Source organism: Camelus dromedarius, chromosome 18, assembly GCF_036321535.1.
Source record: "Camelus dromedarius isolate mCamDro1 chromosome 18, mCamDro1.pat, whole genome shotgun sequence".
NCBI classification, from domain to species: Eukaryota; Metazoa; Chordata; class Mammalia; order Artiodactyla; family Camelidae; genus Camelus; species Camelus dromedarius.
Window position 1 is genome coordinate 1595519 of NC_087453.1, and position 17417 is coordinate 1612935.

General features: G+C 55.0%; 1 protein-coding gene across 4 annotated transcripts in view; it reads right to left on the reverse strand.

The window, feature by feature from the left end:
* The window catches only part of CDH4 (cadherin 4), a 467814-nt gene that overhangs the window by 16472 nt on the left and 433925 nt on the right, over nucleotides 1-17417 (reverse strand). For all 4 annotated transcript variants that reach the window (XR_010384997.1, XM_031433527.2, XM_031433526.2 and 1 more), the window contains one exon: nucleotides 9469-9654. Coding sequence is in view for 3 of the 4 variants with exons in the window: in XM_031433527.2 (XP_031289387.2) it covers nucleotides 9469-9654 (186 nt within the window). In the remaining variant the exon portion in view is untranslated. The remainder of the gene's footprint in view (nucleotides 1-9468; nucleotides 9655-17417) is intronic.

Sequence of the window (17417 nt, forward strand, 5' to 3'; positions counted from 1 at the left end):
AGCGGTGCGGTGAGGTAAGCAAAGCGTGTTTCTGAGGGGGGCGCCTCCTGATAGAGCTACGGGTGGAGGCTGGTGGGGTCTGGGTGTTAAAACCATACGCGGCAAAACGTGTAGCCGACGCCCGAGACCCTGAAGTGCGGGCGAGGCTGCGCCTGCCGCCCCTGCTGCCAGGTGTGCTCGGGGCTGTTCGTGACAACTAGCAGAGCGCTCCTGCCGAGAGAGGGCCTTGTCCGCCGTGCGGCCGGTTCTCCCGGGAGGCCCGCGGCTGCTGGCGGCGCGCCCGGCCCGCCTCTGCGTGCCCCCCCGCGGCTCTGCGCTGGTGTTTGTGGGCCTTTAAGACCACACGCCTGGTGCATCAGGCCCCTGCCTTCTCAGCTCCTGCTGCTCAGTAAGGTGTGGAGCGTGAGAAAGAGCTTAAAAAGCGAGTAATAGTCCTGGGTGGGTGCGGAGAGGGGCCTGAGACGGTGGTGCCTGCCCGACCGGGGGGCCTGGAGCCAGGGGTCAGGTTTCTGGGGCTGACGCCCACATTGTCCTCTCCCCACAGCCCCAGGTGACCTTGGGGGAACCCTCCTCTGCCAAAGGAAGGGGTATTCCCTGCTGGCCTCCCGGAGCCCCCATTGAGAGGGCCACGGCCCTCTCACGGCTGAGGTCCCACCCACTCCGTCTCTTCCAGCACCTTGGGGTGGGGGCTGCACTGTGTATCTCTGCCTCCCAGGACCTTGCTCTCAGCACGGTGTCAGTGTGGGTCAGCCATTCCCCATGGGTGCCTGGGCCATGGAGGGGGCAGCCCAACACCCCTGTGGCCCCCACCATCGCCCAGCATGGTGCTTAAGGGGGCATGATTAATGGGGGGGGGGCTCATGCCTGCAGGTGTCACCCTGGCAGGACCCTCAATGGCCAAGCTGGCTGCCTGTCCAACGAGGCACCTGATCAGGATAAACTGGTATCCCCTCATCTGAAGGACCTGCTGGGGCCTCAGGCCCAAGACTGTGAGCCTACCCCTGGGTGCGGGCTTGGTCGCGTCCCAAGATGCCTCCAAGCACAGAGCACCCACCTGCACCCACACTGTGTCCAGGACCCCTGCCTGCCCTCAAGAACAAAGCAGCTGGGCCCCCAGCCACTCCCCCAGGGCCCTCTGAGGGCTGGCCAGGGGTGGGGGTCACTCCGTTTAAATATACTGTTTCATAAAATCATGGTGGATTTGTCCATGAACAAGTCACCAAAGGAAGCGAGCTCTCACCCATGTTTATTGGCGCGTGTCCCTGGCGGACGTGGAATAATGCCACATGTCACACGTTAAAAATTGTGTCACTGGTCTGAGCGAGGACACCTTCCGGAAAGACTATTCTGACCAATAAAAGTCCATAGGAGGGTAAAACAAAGCATATTTGTAATGGAGAAATCAATAGGCAATTTGCTCCAACAGTTCCCATTAGGGAGGCTGGGTGGACTCACCGGGTCTCCACGCAGCTGCCTCCGGACGTGGCGCCACCTATTGCTCAAAACCCGGGGCTGGGTCTGCGCCCTGAGGAGGAGCAGCCTAGTGTGGGCGCAGGTTTGGGGGGCAGGGCTGGGGGCACCCTGGCTGGAGGGCAGTGGCGGGGGGGGGGGGCGGGGAAGCCAGTGCACATGGAGGGCCAGGCTGCATTCTGCTCCCGTGGTCGGGATGCTCACGATGGAGTGTGTCGACCCGGAGCCATGCCCTGGGAGCTGCCGGGGCTGGAGGGCCAGAGGGAACCGTGACCCTGAGCTGGGCCGCCCCCAGTGTTGCTGCCCCCCAGCCCTCCTCCGGGCCCCTGGGTCACAGCTCACTCACTGCCCCAGACAAGCCTTGCTGCTGCCTGTGGGCAAGTGGAAGAGGTGGTCTTGGCTTCTGAGCTTCAAAAGCTGCGGCCCAGGTATCAGGCTGGGAGGGAGCTGTGCCTGTCTGAGTCTGACGTGCTCCTCCTTGGAGGAGATGGCGCACTTACAGCTGGAGGAGGGCGCGGGAGGGAGGTTTGGGACAGTGACAGACTCCCCCTGGGGGCTGGGCTCTGAGAGCAGAGGAGCTGTTCACTCATGGAGCCTTGAGCCGGGAGAGCAACTAGTCTGTGGCGACGATGATGACGATGGTGGGGACGAACGCGGTGGCGGCAGCAGCTCATCCTGACTGTGGACTGCGCGCTTGCTGCGGGCCCGCTGCTGTCCCGAGTCCCTTACATCCAGGATCTGTTTAATGCTGCCAGTAAACCTGGGCGCAGGTCCCACAATTAGCTTCATTTTTCTGTACGAGGAAACGGAGGCTCGAGGGGGCGGCTGGCCGTGCCGGGGCGGGAGCACGGACCCAGTCCTGGCGGCGAGAGCAGACGGCCCCAGGGCACCGGAGCCCCCGGGCTGGGCCGCCGGGGCCCCTGCCTGCCCCTCCACCTCCTGTGCCCCCCGCCGCTCCCCAGGCCCCCCGGCGCCCGTCCTCGGAGACGGACTGTCTGCGAGGATGGTGCCTCTCCCGAAGCCCAGGATGCTAGTCGGGAGGCGCTTTCTCGGGTGGAACACCTCGGGGGCTTTCTGGTCAAGATGGTGGAGCGGCGGGACCACGAGCGCGCCTCTCCTCGCGACTACAACGAAACCACAGCTGGCTGCTAAACGACCACTGAGAAAAGGCTGGAACCTGGCAAAAAAGATCTTCAACTGGAAACATAAAGAGGGAACCACAGCAGGACGGTGAGAGGGGCGTGCTTGCGGTATGATCGGGCCCCATACCCCCCAGAGGAGGGCGACCCACTGCTGAAGAATGATTAAGGCACAGAGGCCCTCCCCCAGGGGCGAGTTGCGAGCGCCACATCAGGCTCCCCGGTCCGGGGTTCTGGCCTTGGGAGGAGGAGGAGACCCCAGGACATCTGGTTTTGAAGGCCAGTGGTGCCTAGCTCCAGGAGCCCCACTGGACTGGGGGAAACAGAGACCCCATTCTCTTGGGAAGCGCACACAGAATCTCACGTGCGCCAGATGCAGGGGTAGAGGCAGTGATTTCATAGGAGCCTGGGCCAGATTTGCCTGCTGATTTTGGAGGATCTTCTGGGGAGGTGGGGATGGCTGCGGCTCACCCAGGGGACATAAAAGCTGGTAGCAGACATTCCAGGAGTGTTCATCTTCATGAGCTTTCCTGGAGGCTGACATCTTGATTGGATCATTAGCACCAAGACCCAGCCTCACCCAGAAGCCTGTAGGCCTAGGGCTGGGACGCCTCAGGCCAAACAACATACTGGGTGGGAACAGCCTCACCCGTCTGCAGACTTCCTGAGCCACAAAGGCCTCTAGACACAGCCCTGCCCACCAGAGGTCCAGGACCAAGCTCCACCCAGCAGTGGGCAGGCACCGGCCCCTCCTGCCAGGAAACTTGCATAAGCCTCTAGTCCAGCCTTACCCACAAGGGGCAGATACCAGAAATAAGAAAACAACATCCCAAAGGCTGTGGAAGGAATCCACAAACACAGGCCAGACTCTACACTGGGATTGGCTAGACCCTGGCCCTTGGGTGACAAGAGAGGAGTGCACTGCGGGACACATTGGACGTCTCCCACAGAGGGCCACCTCTCCAAGGTCGAGAAATGTAACTAACCTACCTAAAAATACAAATAGGAAGATAAGATGAGGTGGCAGAGGAGTATCTCCCAGGCCAAGGCACAAGATAAAATCCCAGTAGAAGAAATAAGCGATGAGGAGATAGGCAATTTATCCCAGAAAGAGTTTAAAGTAATGATGGTGAGGATGTTCAGAGAACTCAAGAGGAGTACAGATGCACAGAGTGAAGTTTTTCGCAAAGAGTTAGAAGATATAAAGAGTATCCAGAGCTGAAGAATAAAACCACTGAAATGAACAACACACTAGGAGGAACCAAGAATAGACTGAATGAGGCAGAAGAACTGACAATGAGCTAGAAGACAGATTAGTGGAAATCACTACTGCAGAACAGAAAAAAAAGAAAAAAGAATGAAAAGAAATGAGGACAATTTAAGAGAACTCTGGGACACGAAGCACTCTAATACTCGCATTACAAGGGTCCCAGAAAGAAAAGAGACAAAGGACCTGAGGAAATCTTTGAGGCGATAATCACTGAAAATTCCCCCAACCTGGGAAAGGGAACAGTCACCCAAGTCCAGGAAGCGCAGGCAGCACCACACAGGATCAGCCCAAAGAGGGACACACCGAGGCACACAGTCACCACGCTGACAAAAACTAAGGAGAAGGAGAAAATATTAACATCAGCAGGAGAAAAGCAACAAATAACACCCACGGGGGCTCCCGTAAGGCTATCAGCTGCTTTTTCAGCAGAAACTCTACAGGCCAGAAGGGGGTGGCACGATATATTTAAAGTGATGAAAGGGAAAAACTTAACCAAGAATAATTCTATCCAGCAAGGCTCGCGTTCAGATTTGATGGAGAAATCAAAATCTTCACAGATAAACAAAAGCTAAAAGAACTCAGCACCACCAAACCAGCTTTACGACAAATGTTAAAGGAACTTCTCATCAAATCATAAAAAAGAGAACAAAAAGAAGAGAAAAAAAAAAGACCTACAAAACAAACCCAAAACAATTAACAAAATGGCAATAAGAACATAGGTATGGATAATTACCTTAAATGTAAGTGGATTAAACACTCCAACCAAAAGACACAGATGGGCTGAATGGATACAAAAACGAGACCCATATACATGCCGTCTGCCAGAGACCCACTTCAGAGCTAGAGACACCTGCAGGCTGAAGGTGAGGGGGTGGAAGAAGATATTCCATGCAGAGACCAAAAGAGAGCTGGTGTAGCAATACTTATATCAGGCAAAATTTGGACTTTAAAATAAAGACTGTTACAAGAGCAAAAGGACACTACACAACGCTCAAGGGATCAATCCAAGAAGAAGATGTAGCAATTGTAAATATACGTGCACCCAACACAGGAGCACCTCCACATATAAGGCAACTGTTAACAGACATAAAAGGAGAAATCGACAATAACACAATAACAGTGGGGGACCTAACACCCCTCTTACATCAGTGGACACGTCATCCAGGCAGAAAATCAATAAGGAAATACAGGCCCTAAATGACACATTAAACCAGATCGACCTAATTGATATCTATAGAGCATTCTACCCAAAAGCAACAGGATACACATTCTTCTCAAGTGCACACAAGACATTCTCCAGAATCAGCCACACGCTGGCCCACAAAGGAAGCCTCCGTAACTTTAAGAAAACTGAAGTTGTACCTACTGTCTTTTCTGACCACAACACCGTAAGGTTAGAAATCAACTACAAGAAAAAACTGCAAAAAACTGCAAACACGTGGAGGCCAAACAATGTGCTACTAAACCACCAGTGGATCACTGGAGAAGTCAAAGAGGAAATCAGAAAGTACTTTGAGACCAATGAAAACAAAAACACAACAACCCAAAACCTCTGGGATGCAGCAAAGGCAGTTCTAGGAGGGAAGTTTATAGTGATACAAGCCCACCTTAGGAAACAAGGAAAATCTCAGGTCAACAACCTAACCTCACACCTAAAGCAGCTGGAGAAAAACAAACAAAACCCAAAGTTAGTAGAAGAAAAGGAATCATAAAGATTAGAGCAGAAATAAATGAAATAAAATAAATGAAACTAAAAAAAAAATAGAAAAGATCAATGAAACTAAAAGTTGATTCTTCGCAAAGATAAACAAAATTGATAAACCTTTAGCCAGAATCATCAAGAAAAAAAGGGAGAGGGCCCAAATGAACAAAATCAGAAGTGAAAAAGGGAAGTTACAACTGACACCACAGAAATTCAAGGGAACATAAAAGGACACTAGGAGCAAGTGTATGCCAACCAGAAGGACAACGTACGAGAAATGGACAGTGTCTTAGGCACAACTTGCCAAGACTGAACCAGGAGGAAACAGACAATATGAACAGACCAATTATCAGCACTAAAATTGAATCAGTGACTAAAAAACTCAACCAACAAAAGTCCAGGACCAGACGGCTTCACAGGTGGATTCTACCAAACATTTAGAGATGAGTGAACACCTGTCCTTCTGAAACTATTCCAAAAAACTGCAGATGAACACTTCCAAACTCATTCTATGAGGCCATCATCACCCTGAAACCAAAATCAGACAAAGATATCACACAAAAAAATTACAGGCCAATATCACTCATGAACATAGACGCAAAAGTCCTCAACCAAACACTAGCAAGTCGACTCCAACAAGGCATTGGAGGGTCACACACCGTGACCAAGTGGGGTTGTTCCAGGGATACAAGGGTTGTCCAGTGTCTGTGAACAGTCAGTGTGACACACCACACTAACAAACTGGAGAGCAAAAGCCATACGATAATCTAAATAGATACAGAAAAAGCTTTTGATAAAATTCAACATCCATTTATGATAAAAACTCTCCTCCAGAGGATGGTCATAGAGGGAACACACCTCAACATAATAAAGGCCATATATGAAAAACCCACAGCTGACATCATACTTAATGGGGAAAAGCTGAAAGCATTTCCTCTAAGATTGGGAACTAGGCAAGGAGGCCCCCTCTCACCACTTTTATTCAACACGGTTTTGGAAGTCCTAGCCACGGCAACCAGAGAAAAGAAATGAAAGGAGTCCAAGCTGGAAAAGGAGAAGTAAGACTCTCACTGCAGATGACATGGCGCTATCACAGAAAACCCTAAAGGAGTGACCAGAAAACCACTAGAGCTCATCAATGAATTTGGTTAAAGTTGCAGGACACAAAGTTAATATACACAAATCAGCTGCATTTCTATGCACTAACAGTGAAATAGCAGGAAAAGAAATCAAGGAAACCATCATGTACCATCGCAGCAAAACGGATAACACACCTAGGAGTAACCCTACCCAAGGAGGCAAAAGACCTGCACTCGGACACTGTAAGACGCTGATGAAGGAAACTGAAGACGACATAAACAAATGGAAAGATAGACCGTGTTCTGGATTGGAAGAGTCAATATTGTTAAAATGTTCACACTACGCAAGGCAATATACAGATTCAATGCAATCCCTATCAAATTACCAATGACATTTTCCACAGAGCTGGAACAAAAAATGTTAAAATTTGTATGGAAACACAAAAGACCACAAATAGCCAAAACAATCTTGAAAAACAAGAACAGAGCCAGGGGAATCACACTCCCTGACTTCAGACTATACTACAAAGCTACAGTGGTCAAAACAATACGGTACTGGCACAAAAACAGACACCTAGATCAATGGAGCAGGATAGAGAGCCCAGAAATAAACCCATGCCCTGTGGGCAGCTGCTCTCCAACAAGGGAGGCAGGAATGTACAATGGAGGAAAGACAGCCTCTTCAGTAAGTGGTGCTGGCAAAACTGGACAGCTGCCTGTGAAAGACTGAAATTAGAACGTTCTCTAACTCCATATACAAAATAAATTCAAAACGGATTAAAGACCTAAGTGTAAGACCAGATACTATAAAACTCCCAGAGGAAAACACAGGCAGAACACGCTTGGACATAAATCACGGCAATATACTTTTTTGGGACCAGCTCCTAGAGTAATGGAAATAAAGGCAAAAATAAACAATAGGATATAATTAAACTTAGAAGATTTTGCACAGCTAAGGAAACCATCAACAAAATGAAAAGAAAACCTATGCAATGGGAGAAAATATTTGCAAATGATGCAACTGAAAAGGGACTAATTTCCAAAATACATAAACAGCTTATATACCTTAATTAAAAAAAAACAACAACCCAATCCAAAAATGGGCAGAAGACCTAGACATCTCTCCAAAGAAGACATGCAATGGCCAAGAAGCACATGAAAAGATGCTCAGTATCACTAATTATCAGAGAAATGCAAATCAGAACTACAATGAGATATCACCTCACACCAGCCAGAATGGCCATCAATAAAAAGTCTACAAATGATAAATGCTGAAGAGGGTGCGGGGAAACGGGAGCCCTCCTGCACTGTTGGTGGGAATGTAAATTAGGGCAGCCACTATGGAAAATAATATATGGAGGTTCCTTAAAAAACTAAAAATAGACTTACCATATGATCCAGCAATCCCACTCCTGAGTATATACCCGGAGGAAAATATAACCCCAAAAGACACATACACCCCAACATTCATAGCAGCACTATTTATGATAGCCAAGACATGGAAACAGCCCAAATGTCCGTCAATAGGTGACTGGATAAAAAAGATAATACACACACACATATACATACACACAATGGAATACTACTCAACCGCAAAAAAGGATAAAATAATGCCATTTGCAGCAACATGGATGGACCTGGGGATCATCATTCTAAGTGAAGTAAGCCCGAAAGAGAAAGAAAAATGCCATATATTGCTTATATGTGGAATCTAAAAAAAAGGGACACAAATGAACTTATCTACCAAACAGAAACAGACTCAGACATAGAGAACAAACTTATGGCTACCAGAGGGTAAAGGGGGTGAGAAGGGATAAACTGCACCTCTTGGGGAGGGAGGGAAACGCTCGCTTTCTTGATTGTGGCGGTGGTTTCACTGGTGTGTGCGTCTACTAAAGCTCATCAGACTGTACACTGAAATATGTGTAGTTTACTGGACAGGAACCAGAGCATAATAAAGGTGTTAAAAAATATGATGGAACGTCTTGCCTTAACAGACTTTAAAAAGACATTTTAGAGGAACGCCCTGTATGGAAAAAAAACAACAGAAATGAAAGACAAATGGGGAAAGTGTGGCACCAGCTGCTGAATCCCACTGAGGACATAGTGACCTGTGACTTGTGGGGACCACATGGCTGTGTGTGCTTTCAGCTCAAATTTAAAAGCTTATTTTAAAGTTTACATACAGTAAGATTCACTTGTGGATTTTCACAAGTGCTTAGGGCTCTGTGTCCACCACCACGACACTGGAGGGCTCCCCCAGCTCCCTTGTGCACCACTTTGTGACCCAACCTTCCCCATCCCCAGTATTTCTTAAGATTGGTCCACGATCTCAATACCAAAACCTTAGATAAAGACAGTATGGGAAAGGAAATAGGCCTAAATTGCTCAGAAAAATACATGAGAAATCTTCAGGTATTAGCAATACAAGTCCTGCAACATATTAAAACCAAATACTCCTCCGTGACTGAAGTGGATTCATCTCAGGAACGCAAGGATGGCTTAACATTAGACAGTCTCCTAGCGGGACTCCCCCCGTAAGAGATTAGAGGGAAGTGGGGCTTTCAGGGAGAAGACGGGAGAGTTCTCTCTTCGGGGTGGGGTGGGTCGCAGGTCAGGCCTGCAGAGTCCCTGGGGGTCACGTGGCCAGTCCCTGACAGGCTGGGCACAGACCTTTGCCCTTGGATGAGTGCCTGCCCCTGGGGGTCGCAGGCACTGAACCAGACTAGCATTTCTGTTAAATTTGTCCTGGGGCATGTGGTGGGGCAGAGCTTGGGGTGCCTGGCAGGAAGTGTGGTGAGCACCCACCTTCACCACGGTGACCATGCCTTCGTTGGTGACGGGGTCTGTGCGGATGCTGAAGTGGCCCGAGGGGTCCCCGCTGATGATGCGGTAGACAGCATTCCAGTTTGGGGAGTGGGGCTGATCTCGGTCCATCACGGTGAGGTTGGCAACCACCGTCTCCACCCGGTTTTCGGGGACTTCCCCTGCATACTGCCAAGTGTAAGAAAAGAGAACGTTATGCTCCCGCATGGAAGCCTAGAGAGGTCAGATTCTCTGCCAACCCCCGGGGAGGTGCTCTCTGCCTCTAGCTGCTCCCAGACACGGTGATTCCCACGGGTGGGCCCAGCCCATGTCCATGTCCATGTGGACGAGGTGGCATCTCTAGAGGGCTCTGCTTCCTCTGGCTGAGGCTGAGCAAGGCCTGAGGCTCATCTGTACGTAGCCACCTCCAAACTAAGCCCTGCACACGCACGCACACGCACGCAGACACACGCACACACACACGCAGACACGCACACACGCAGACATGCATACACATGCACAGACACATACACAAATGCACACGCAGACACGCACACACATGCAGACGTGCACACACGCAGACACATGCAGACACGTACACATGCACACACAGACACGTGCACACACAGACACGCACACACATGCAGAAACACGCACACACGTGCAAACACATGCAAACACACATACACACAGACACATGCAGACATGCACACACGCACAGACACACACACATGCAAACACGCACACACAAGCACACACGTGCAGACACATGCACACACATGCCAGGTCGCTCTCCTAGATCCCTTCTAGCCTTTCCCATGTGTGGCTGGGGACCCATCAAAATGCCCAGGGCTTCCAGGAGACCATGAGGATGTGCTTGCAAGTTGGGAGATGAACAGTAGAGGGGTGGCAGCTGCACAGGGCTTCCTGAGCCACATCACCTCTGGGCTCTTGCCAGCCCCGTGGTCCCAGCACAGGCCTGGGGCCTGGGGTCAGCAGCGGCAGATGTGCAGACGACCAAACATGGAGCCTCAGCCCTTTTCCTGCCACAGCACAGTGAGGGCTGCAGCCACGCCTCCATAAGTGTGGCTCACGTGGCAGCAACAGTTACACGTAGGCAAAGCCTCTGTGTGTGTGTGTGTGTGTGCACGTGGGGTGGGGGATGTCGGCGTTATTGCTGAGGTGATGATAGAAATCTGAGCACCTCTTACCAGGTGCAGATCACTGCCTTGGAGATGTGGCCCCCCCTCAGAAGGGCCCCGAGCTTGCCTTTTGCTTTGCTGTCACCATCTGGAAATTCTTGGTAATTTGTGAATGAGGGCCCTGCATTCTTATCTTGCATCAGGCTCCGCAAATTGTGTGGCCAGTGCTGTCACTGTGCAGAGGGCACAAAATCCGGAGACAAAGTCTGGACGGACGTCTAGGGATTTCTGGTTGTGTTCACAGCAGTGCAGCCCTTGACAGTTACCAGGGGCCCCTCTGTGCCGGGCCTCCGCCCACTGTTCCTCAGGGGACTCCTGTTCTTGCCCACATTTTACAGATGAAGAAACAGAAACAAGGGAGGTTACGAGACCTTGGGGGCCACAAAGGGATGGGGAGAAGGAGGTGACGTGTCCTGCAGATTCTCCCAGACCACCAGTGCTGTGTTTAGTGAGCATCTCCTGTGAGCGAGGCTGGGGGACGCGGAGATCACAGCCCCGCGGATAACGGCGTTCAGGGGAAGATGGTCCAGGTGATGCACACGTGGACGAATGAATGAACGAGCGAATGAACACGCAGGCAGCCGTGATCAGAGCCTCGGTGTACGTGCACAGGAAAGGGGGAGGCTCGCCCGTCCCCAGCAGGAGAAGCGCGAGGGGGGCTGAGAGCGCACCGCTCCTCAGGCGTGGGGCAGGGTTCTAGGTCAATCCCGGGCGGGAGTGCAGCCCTTTATCTGTATTTCAGAGGCTCCGAAGTTGTTCTTTAGCCAGCGTCCTGGCCCTGACTCAATTCTAGATGAAGCCCCGCAGCCCGGCCGCTCAGGGCCCGTGTGCAGAGGGCCTGTCTGTCACCTGGCGCCGTGAGCCTTCAGACCCCGGGACCATCACCTCGTCAGCAAGAAAACCTGCCTCTGTCCTAAGTGGGATCTTGTGCAGTGGGACCGCTGCTGTCTGGGACGGTGGCCCTTAGACGCTGTTCCCCCTCAGGACAAGGTTCTCCTGTGGGATTGGGAGGACGGTGCTGCTGCCCCTCCGGTTTTCCCTGTGGGGACAGACCCCCCCATCCCGTCCTCTTGCTCCCGACAGTGGTCGGGGCGGGGAACTGGCTGCCAGGTGCCCAGGCCGGGCTTCTCAGAGGCGCCTGGAGAAGTCAAGCCGGGCCCTGGAGGGGAGGAGTCTGTGCCCAGGGGGGTGGCGGCCGGCTCTTCCCTCGGTCAGACACCTGTCGAGCCCTCCTAGCCAGGCCCTGGGGACTCAGCAGGGGGCAGGCGGACGGCGCTCTGCCCTCGGGGGCTGATGTCCTTGTGGGATGGTGAGGCTCCGTGTCACAGCCTCAGGGTGCCCGCCAGAGGGACAGCAGGGCTACTCAGCCCGATGGCTGGATCCAGGCAGGCCTGAAGCCAGATCCTAGGCCTTTTCAGCATCTGTGAGGTGCGGGGATTCGCTCTACGTTGCAGGCCAGTGTAGTGGATGTCAGTTACGCTGCCATCTCCAGCACCTTCTGAATTTGCATCTTTATTTTCCGGGAACTTGGTTTCTCATCCTGCTCCTCAGTCACGACCTGGTCGGGTGGTCTAGAATCTGGCGGTGAGACACGCCTGCACGACTGACTCAGGAGAGAGGCGAGAGGCCTTGTGGCGCCTGCAGTGGCGGAAGGCAGGTGGTCGCACCTTGTCCGGCGCTGGGGGGGGGGATCTGTGGTGTCCGCACCTGGCGGTGGCAGTAGGCGGGGGCTCTGCCAGGAGCACCCGGCCCTCGGATTTGGCAGCTTCTGTCTCTGCTTAAACAGCTGGGGTGGATTCTGGTGCTCACCTGGGACCCCCCGTCCCTTACAGCCGAGTTTCGGGTGCACCTTCTGAGGGGGGCGGCACGCCCGGTGAGGCCCTCACTCCGGTCCCCCGAGGACCACAGGCCTTTGACGGCGTGGGGAGAGTAGTGTGTCCCTGAGTCCAATTCCTTCCAACTTCCAGGTGAAGTTTATTTGAAAAGTCCATTTTAATTCATGCACATTTAATAAAGGTTCACAAACGAGGCCTTAAGCTGGTAAGTCTGGTTTAGGATTTTCTTATTAACCTTCCCCTAGCCATAATGAGTTTTAAATTTAATTTTGGGGGGTTTTCAGGCACAGGGGAAGCCTCTCTCCTGCCCCATCGGATGCAAAGGCGGGTATTTGGGAAAGGACGGATCTTAAGAGCGTTGGGACGGAGCTTCTCGCCCTGCCGGCGATCCCCACGTACCCCCATCCCGAGGGCCACGGCGGATTTCCTGTCCACGCCAGGGCCGTCCAAGCACAACCCCAGCTGGGCGGCAGACACGCGCGCGGCTCCCAGGGGACGGTCACGGTAGCACAAAGGCGGCTGTGGGTGAGGACAGCGAGGCCCCTCCGCTGGGCCGAGGGCCCCAGAATGAGCCTGTCCACACGCGAGACCCGTGGCCCCGGCCTCTGGGAAAACCTGCAGTGGTGGTGCTGCTCCGACATTCCCACAGCTTTCATTTTTGTTTCTTTTGTTTTCAGTTTGTTATTTGCAGTTTCCACGGCTCTCCTCCTCGTGTCCCCCTGCCCCTGGGGCCTCCGAGCCCCTTCTCTTTCTCCTCTTTTAACTTTTCTGCCCCGCGTGGGCCCTGGGGGCCACGCAGTTGGGGCTCTGGAGAGAGGCGGGTCCTAACCGCAGGGACATCAGCCTGAGGGGGACAGAGGTGTTGGGAGCAGGATTGTGAGGTGGGGACGGCGCGACGTTCTGATGACTTTAATTTCTGAAAGTCAGTTTTCTACCCAGTGAAACAATGACGGTTTCTGTTGGTTTCTGAGTGCGGAATCAGGAGCTGATTGGTGGGACTGGAGGCTTGTGACCAGAGGGACCTGGGGGCCGGCTTTGTTCCTCCCCCCACAGGGAGGAGATGTGGCCAGCAGCCCCCGGAGCCCCCGCGGCCGCTGTGAGAGCAAGGGAGTGGCGCCAAGTCTGGGAAGGGACCCAGCCGTTAGCTGAAGAATAACTTGAAGTTCCCCCTCCCCGTTTGGTGCGCAGCGAGCTTGATGGCTCTCTTTCCAGAAAGGGAGGGCTCCTGGCCTCACTGAGGACCTGCCCATGATGTTCCAAGCAGCTTGCACAGACGGCTGGTTTCTGCCCGGGGTGGAATTGTTATGAATAACAGAGCAGAGGGACAACAGCCCTGTCACCTGTCTTATTCAGCGAGTCTCCCCGAGTGTGGGTGCCCGCTGGGTGACTGGCCTCCAGGGATGCGCCCCATCAGGCAGGAACCGGTGTCCCTCACCTTACAGACGAAGGACCCAAGGCACAGAGAGCTCTGGAGTCTGCGGAAGGTCAGTGTGGGAGCCAGGGAATCTGGCCCTAGCACCCCGCCCCCGGCTCCCCCGTCTGCGTGGGGCCCGAGGAAACGGTCACCACCCCCATGTGAAGATCGCTGGAAGGGCGGCCTCCCGGGAAGTGGGGGCGGCCTCCCGGGAAGTGGCGCGGCCCGGCGGCATGGTGGGCTGTGATGTCAGGAGGGGGCGGGGGCGCCGGTCCTTGGAGCAGCGGCTCCAGCGAGCTGTTCACGGCAGAGGTCTGCACCCAGCGTCCACGCACCACTAAGGGCACCGAGGCCGTTCCAGTTCTGAGACACCATGTCCTCACCCTCCGGAGCTCATGCTGGGCCGCAGCTTCCCCCTTCTCACCAGTTTATGGAAGTAGTTGAAAAGCTGAGATCGGGGACTCCCAGGGCTCCGGCCAGATGGGGGCCACTGTTGGTCTGGAGGGGCCCGGCAGCCAGTCCCCCGGGGGGTACCGGGGCGGCCACGGTGCGTCTAAGCCCCAGAGCTGAGGCTGGCCCTCCGCCCGGCCGCTCCGAGGATGGCACCGTGAACACCGTCCCAAGAAGAACCTCGAAATGTGGGGGCCGCGACCCGCAGCGCCCCGAATCACTGCCCCGGCCTCTGAGCCGTGTTTCACCCCTTGCGGGGTGACCCACGTGGACCCTGGCTGAGCAGACGCAGGGCGGGGTGCCTGTCACCCTCTCGCCCCTCTTCAGAGGACCTGGAGGGGAGCCATGAGCTCAGCCCTGCTTTTCTCTAACACTTAGCTTCCTTTCATTTGTGCTTACCTGGGGGTAGACTGTAGCCTTAAACTGCAGCACGATGTTCCGTAAGGACCACCGCTCCCTTTTCTAACAGATAAGGAGAAGGCACGAGTGCTTCGGCACCTCTGCTGTGAGCCCCTCACCCGAAGCAGCGCTGGGACCGTCTGCCCAGCGCCCGCCCAGAGCCCTGTGATGGGGGCCGGGTGCCACCCGCCGCAGGTTTGGGGCGGAGAACGAGCTTCCTGTAGGTCAGGGGACGCTCGGCCTCCACCTTGAGGTGGCGCAGCACTTAGATCTAAAGTGGTGCCCAGAGAGGTCTGGCTCCCAGCCCAAGGTCGCACAGCTGGGGGGGGGGGGGCCACAGGGGTGGGCAGTGGGGGCTTCCTGACTGTGGGCGTGTGTGTGGGTGTTGAGGGGCTGGGCTGGCAGAAGGCGGCAGGAGGCCCTGGGGGCAGGGTCTGCCTGTTGTGTCCCGGGGGCCCAGTCTGGCGAAGGGAGAATGACTTTTAATTAACATTTAAGAATAGGACTCGGATGCGCAAATCCCTCCCCACCTCTTCAGCGCCTGACTGTTCTGATCGAGCTCTGCACCACCAGCCAGGCCGTGTGGGGGGGCCAGCCCCGGGCCTCCGCCCGCCCGCCCCGTTGCGCCCCGCAGACGGCATCCTGCGGCCCTGCCGGGCACCTGTCCCGCGGGGACACCTCACAGCGTGTGGCCCTGGGACATTAGCAGTCCCGTCCCCACGTGCGCACGCCGCTGCCCCCCAGGTCCGACTATGCTGAGGCTGCACGTCTGTTAGGCCCCCGTGTGGTCCTCCGGCCGGGGACGTGGGGCAGAGGTGGGGCGGCGTCTCCGGGAAGACGCCTGAGCCCTTCGGGAGGCCTGGAGAAGTGTCCTTCTGATGAACAGTCCCAGGAGGGGCGGACAGGACGTCCAGGGACGCGGGCTGTGCCCACCTTGCTTCCCCAGGGTGTGCTACGGGCACTTCCTTGGGTCAAATACAAATTTCGCCCCTGGCCTTGGTGTACTTCCTGGGCTGCGGTTTCCAGAGGAGTGTGAGGGCCAGGGACTCCTTGCTGAGTATCTTCCCTCCCCTCGTGCAGACGCCGCAGTGCAGAGGGGCAGACACGAGAGCCGAGAGCTTCACGCCATCGGAAGTTTAGCCCCCCCCCCCCACGGCCTGCAGGACCCAGCCCCTCTGGGGGGTCAGCGGTGGGCAGCGGGGCTGAGCGTGGCTGAGGTGCAGAAGGGCGGCGAGGCTCAGACGAGCAGGAAGAGGCACCTGAAGCCAGGCCGTCAAAGCCAGGCCAGCGCTGGGGACGTGGGCCTGCCCGCAGGAGCTCGGTGTCGGCGCAGCCTCGGGGCCCCTCCCTGGAGCTGCAGGGGGTGGGGGAAGGGGGTGCTGGCAGGTGCAGAGGACATGGGGGCTGGGAAGGCAAGGATGCCCCGTCTCAGAAGACACATCTAGGGTCTCAGAGGACAGGGGTGTGGTGCAAAGCTGGGGCCTGAGGGCGCAGATGAGGGTTCAGCTCCGTCTCACTGCGTGACCTCAACAGCCCGGGATGGACCCTCTGGACCTCAGCTGTCTCTGGTACACAGGGGTAGCAGCCTTTTTCCTGACAACTGCCAGGGCCAGTCAAAAAAGCCCCCTTAGGAAATACACTCAGAAGCACTTGGACGGAGGGCCGTCGGGCACACAACTGGCCCCCGAGCAGCTCGGAGAGGAGCCCGTGGGCGCGTCTGCCGGGAGCAGCGGGTGCGCAGCTGACGGTGCCCACGGGTCTGCGCGCTGGCCACTCTCCTGTTCCTGCAACTTTTCCGTGAGCTTGAAGTTACTTCTAAACACGCATTGAAATAAAATTCCAAGTCCGTTGAGAATCTACACATATGGAAAGGTCTCCAAGACGTACCAGGAGCAGAAAAGACAAAAACAACGCAAGGGGTGGGGCGAAAACACAAGGTAGAGGCTGGGCGCCGTCTCAGACTACGTTGTCTTAGACCTTTAAGTTCCTGTACTGTGTGTGTGAATTACCCAGTCAAAACCTCAGATTAATTCTTAGAAAAGAGATAATGATTAAATGGAGCAGGTGATGCAACGAAAATTTGTTCACGAACGTTCCAAAGGGTCCAAGCTGAGAATGAAAGGACCCAGAGGGGAGGGGCCTGTCGGCTGAGCTGAGGCAACAAGGTGCCTCCCGGGGCATTACACCCCGATGGGAGGCTCTGGAGAACGCATGCCCCGTGCGACTTCATTCACGTGAAGTCCGAGAATGGGCGTGGGAGGAGGGGCTGCCCTGGGGGACGGGCGTGGGGTGCCGCTGGCCAGAGGGAATTTTCACTCGAAATTTGTGCCGGATGCTGTAAGGACCTCAGACCTCAGAGCAGCGAACGGTGAGCTGCTTCCCTCATTTCCAGACTCACTGGGACGCTGGCCCTGAGCCTTCCCTGCCACTGCCCACTGCCCCCTAGAGCAAACAGAGCGGAAGCCATCCCCCTCACCAGTGGGCAGGGGCCTGAGCTGCGATCTGCCATCCATCCACCAGATGGCGCTGTGTCCCCACGGTCGAGGCCGCTGTGCCACCTCCAGGGACAGCCCTCCCCGGCCTGGTCCAGCAGGACCCAGAGATGGGGCTCTGGGATGCGGGATGCGGGATGCGGGATGCGGGGACGGGGCA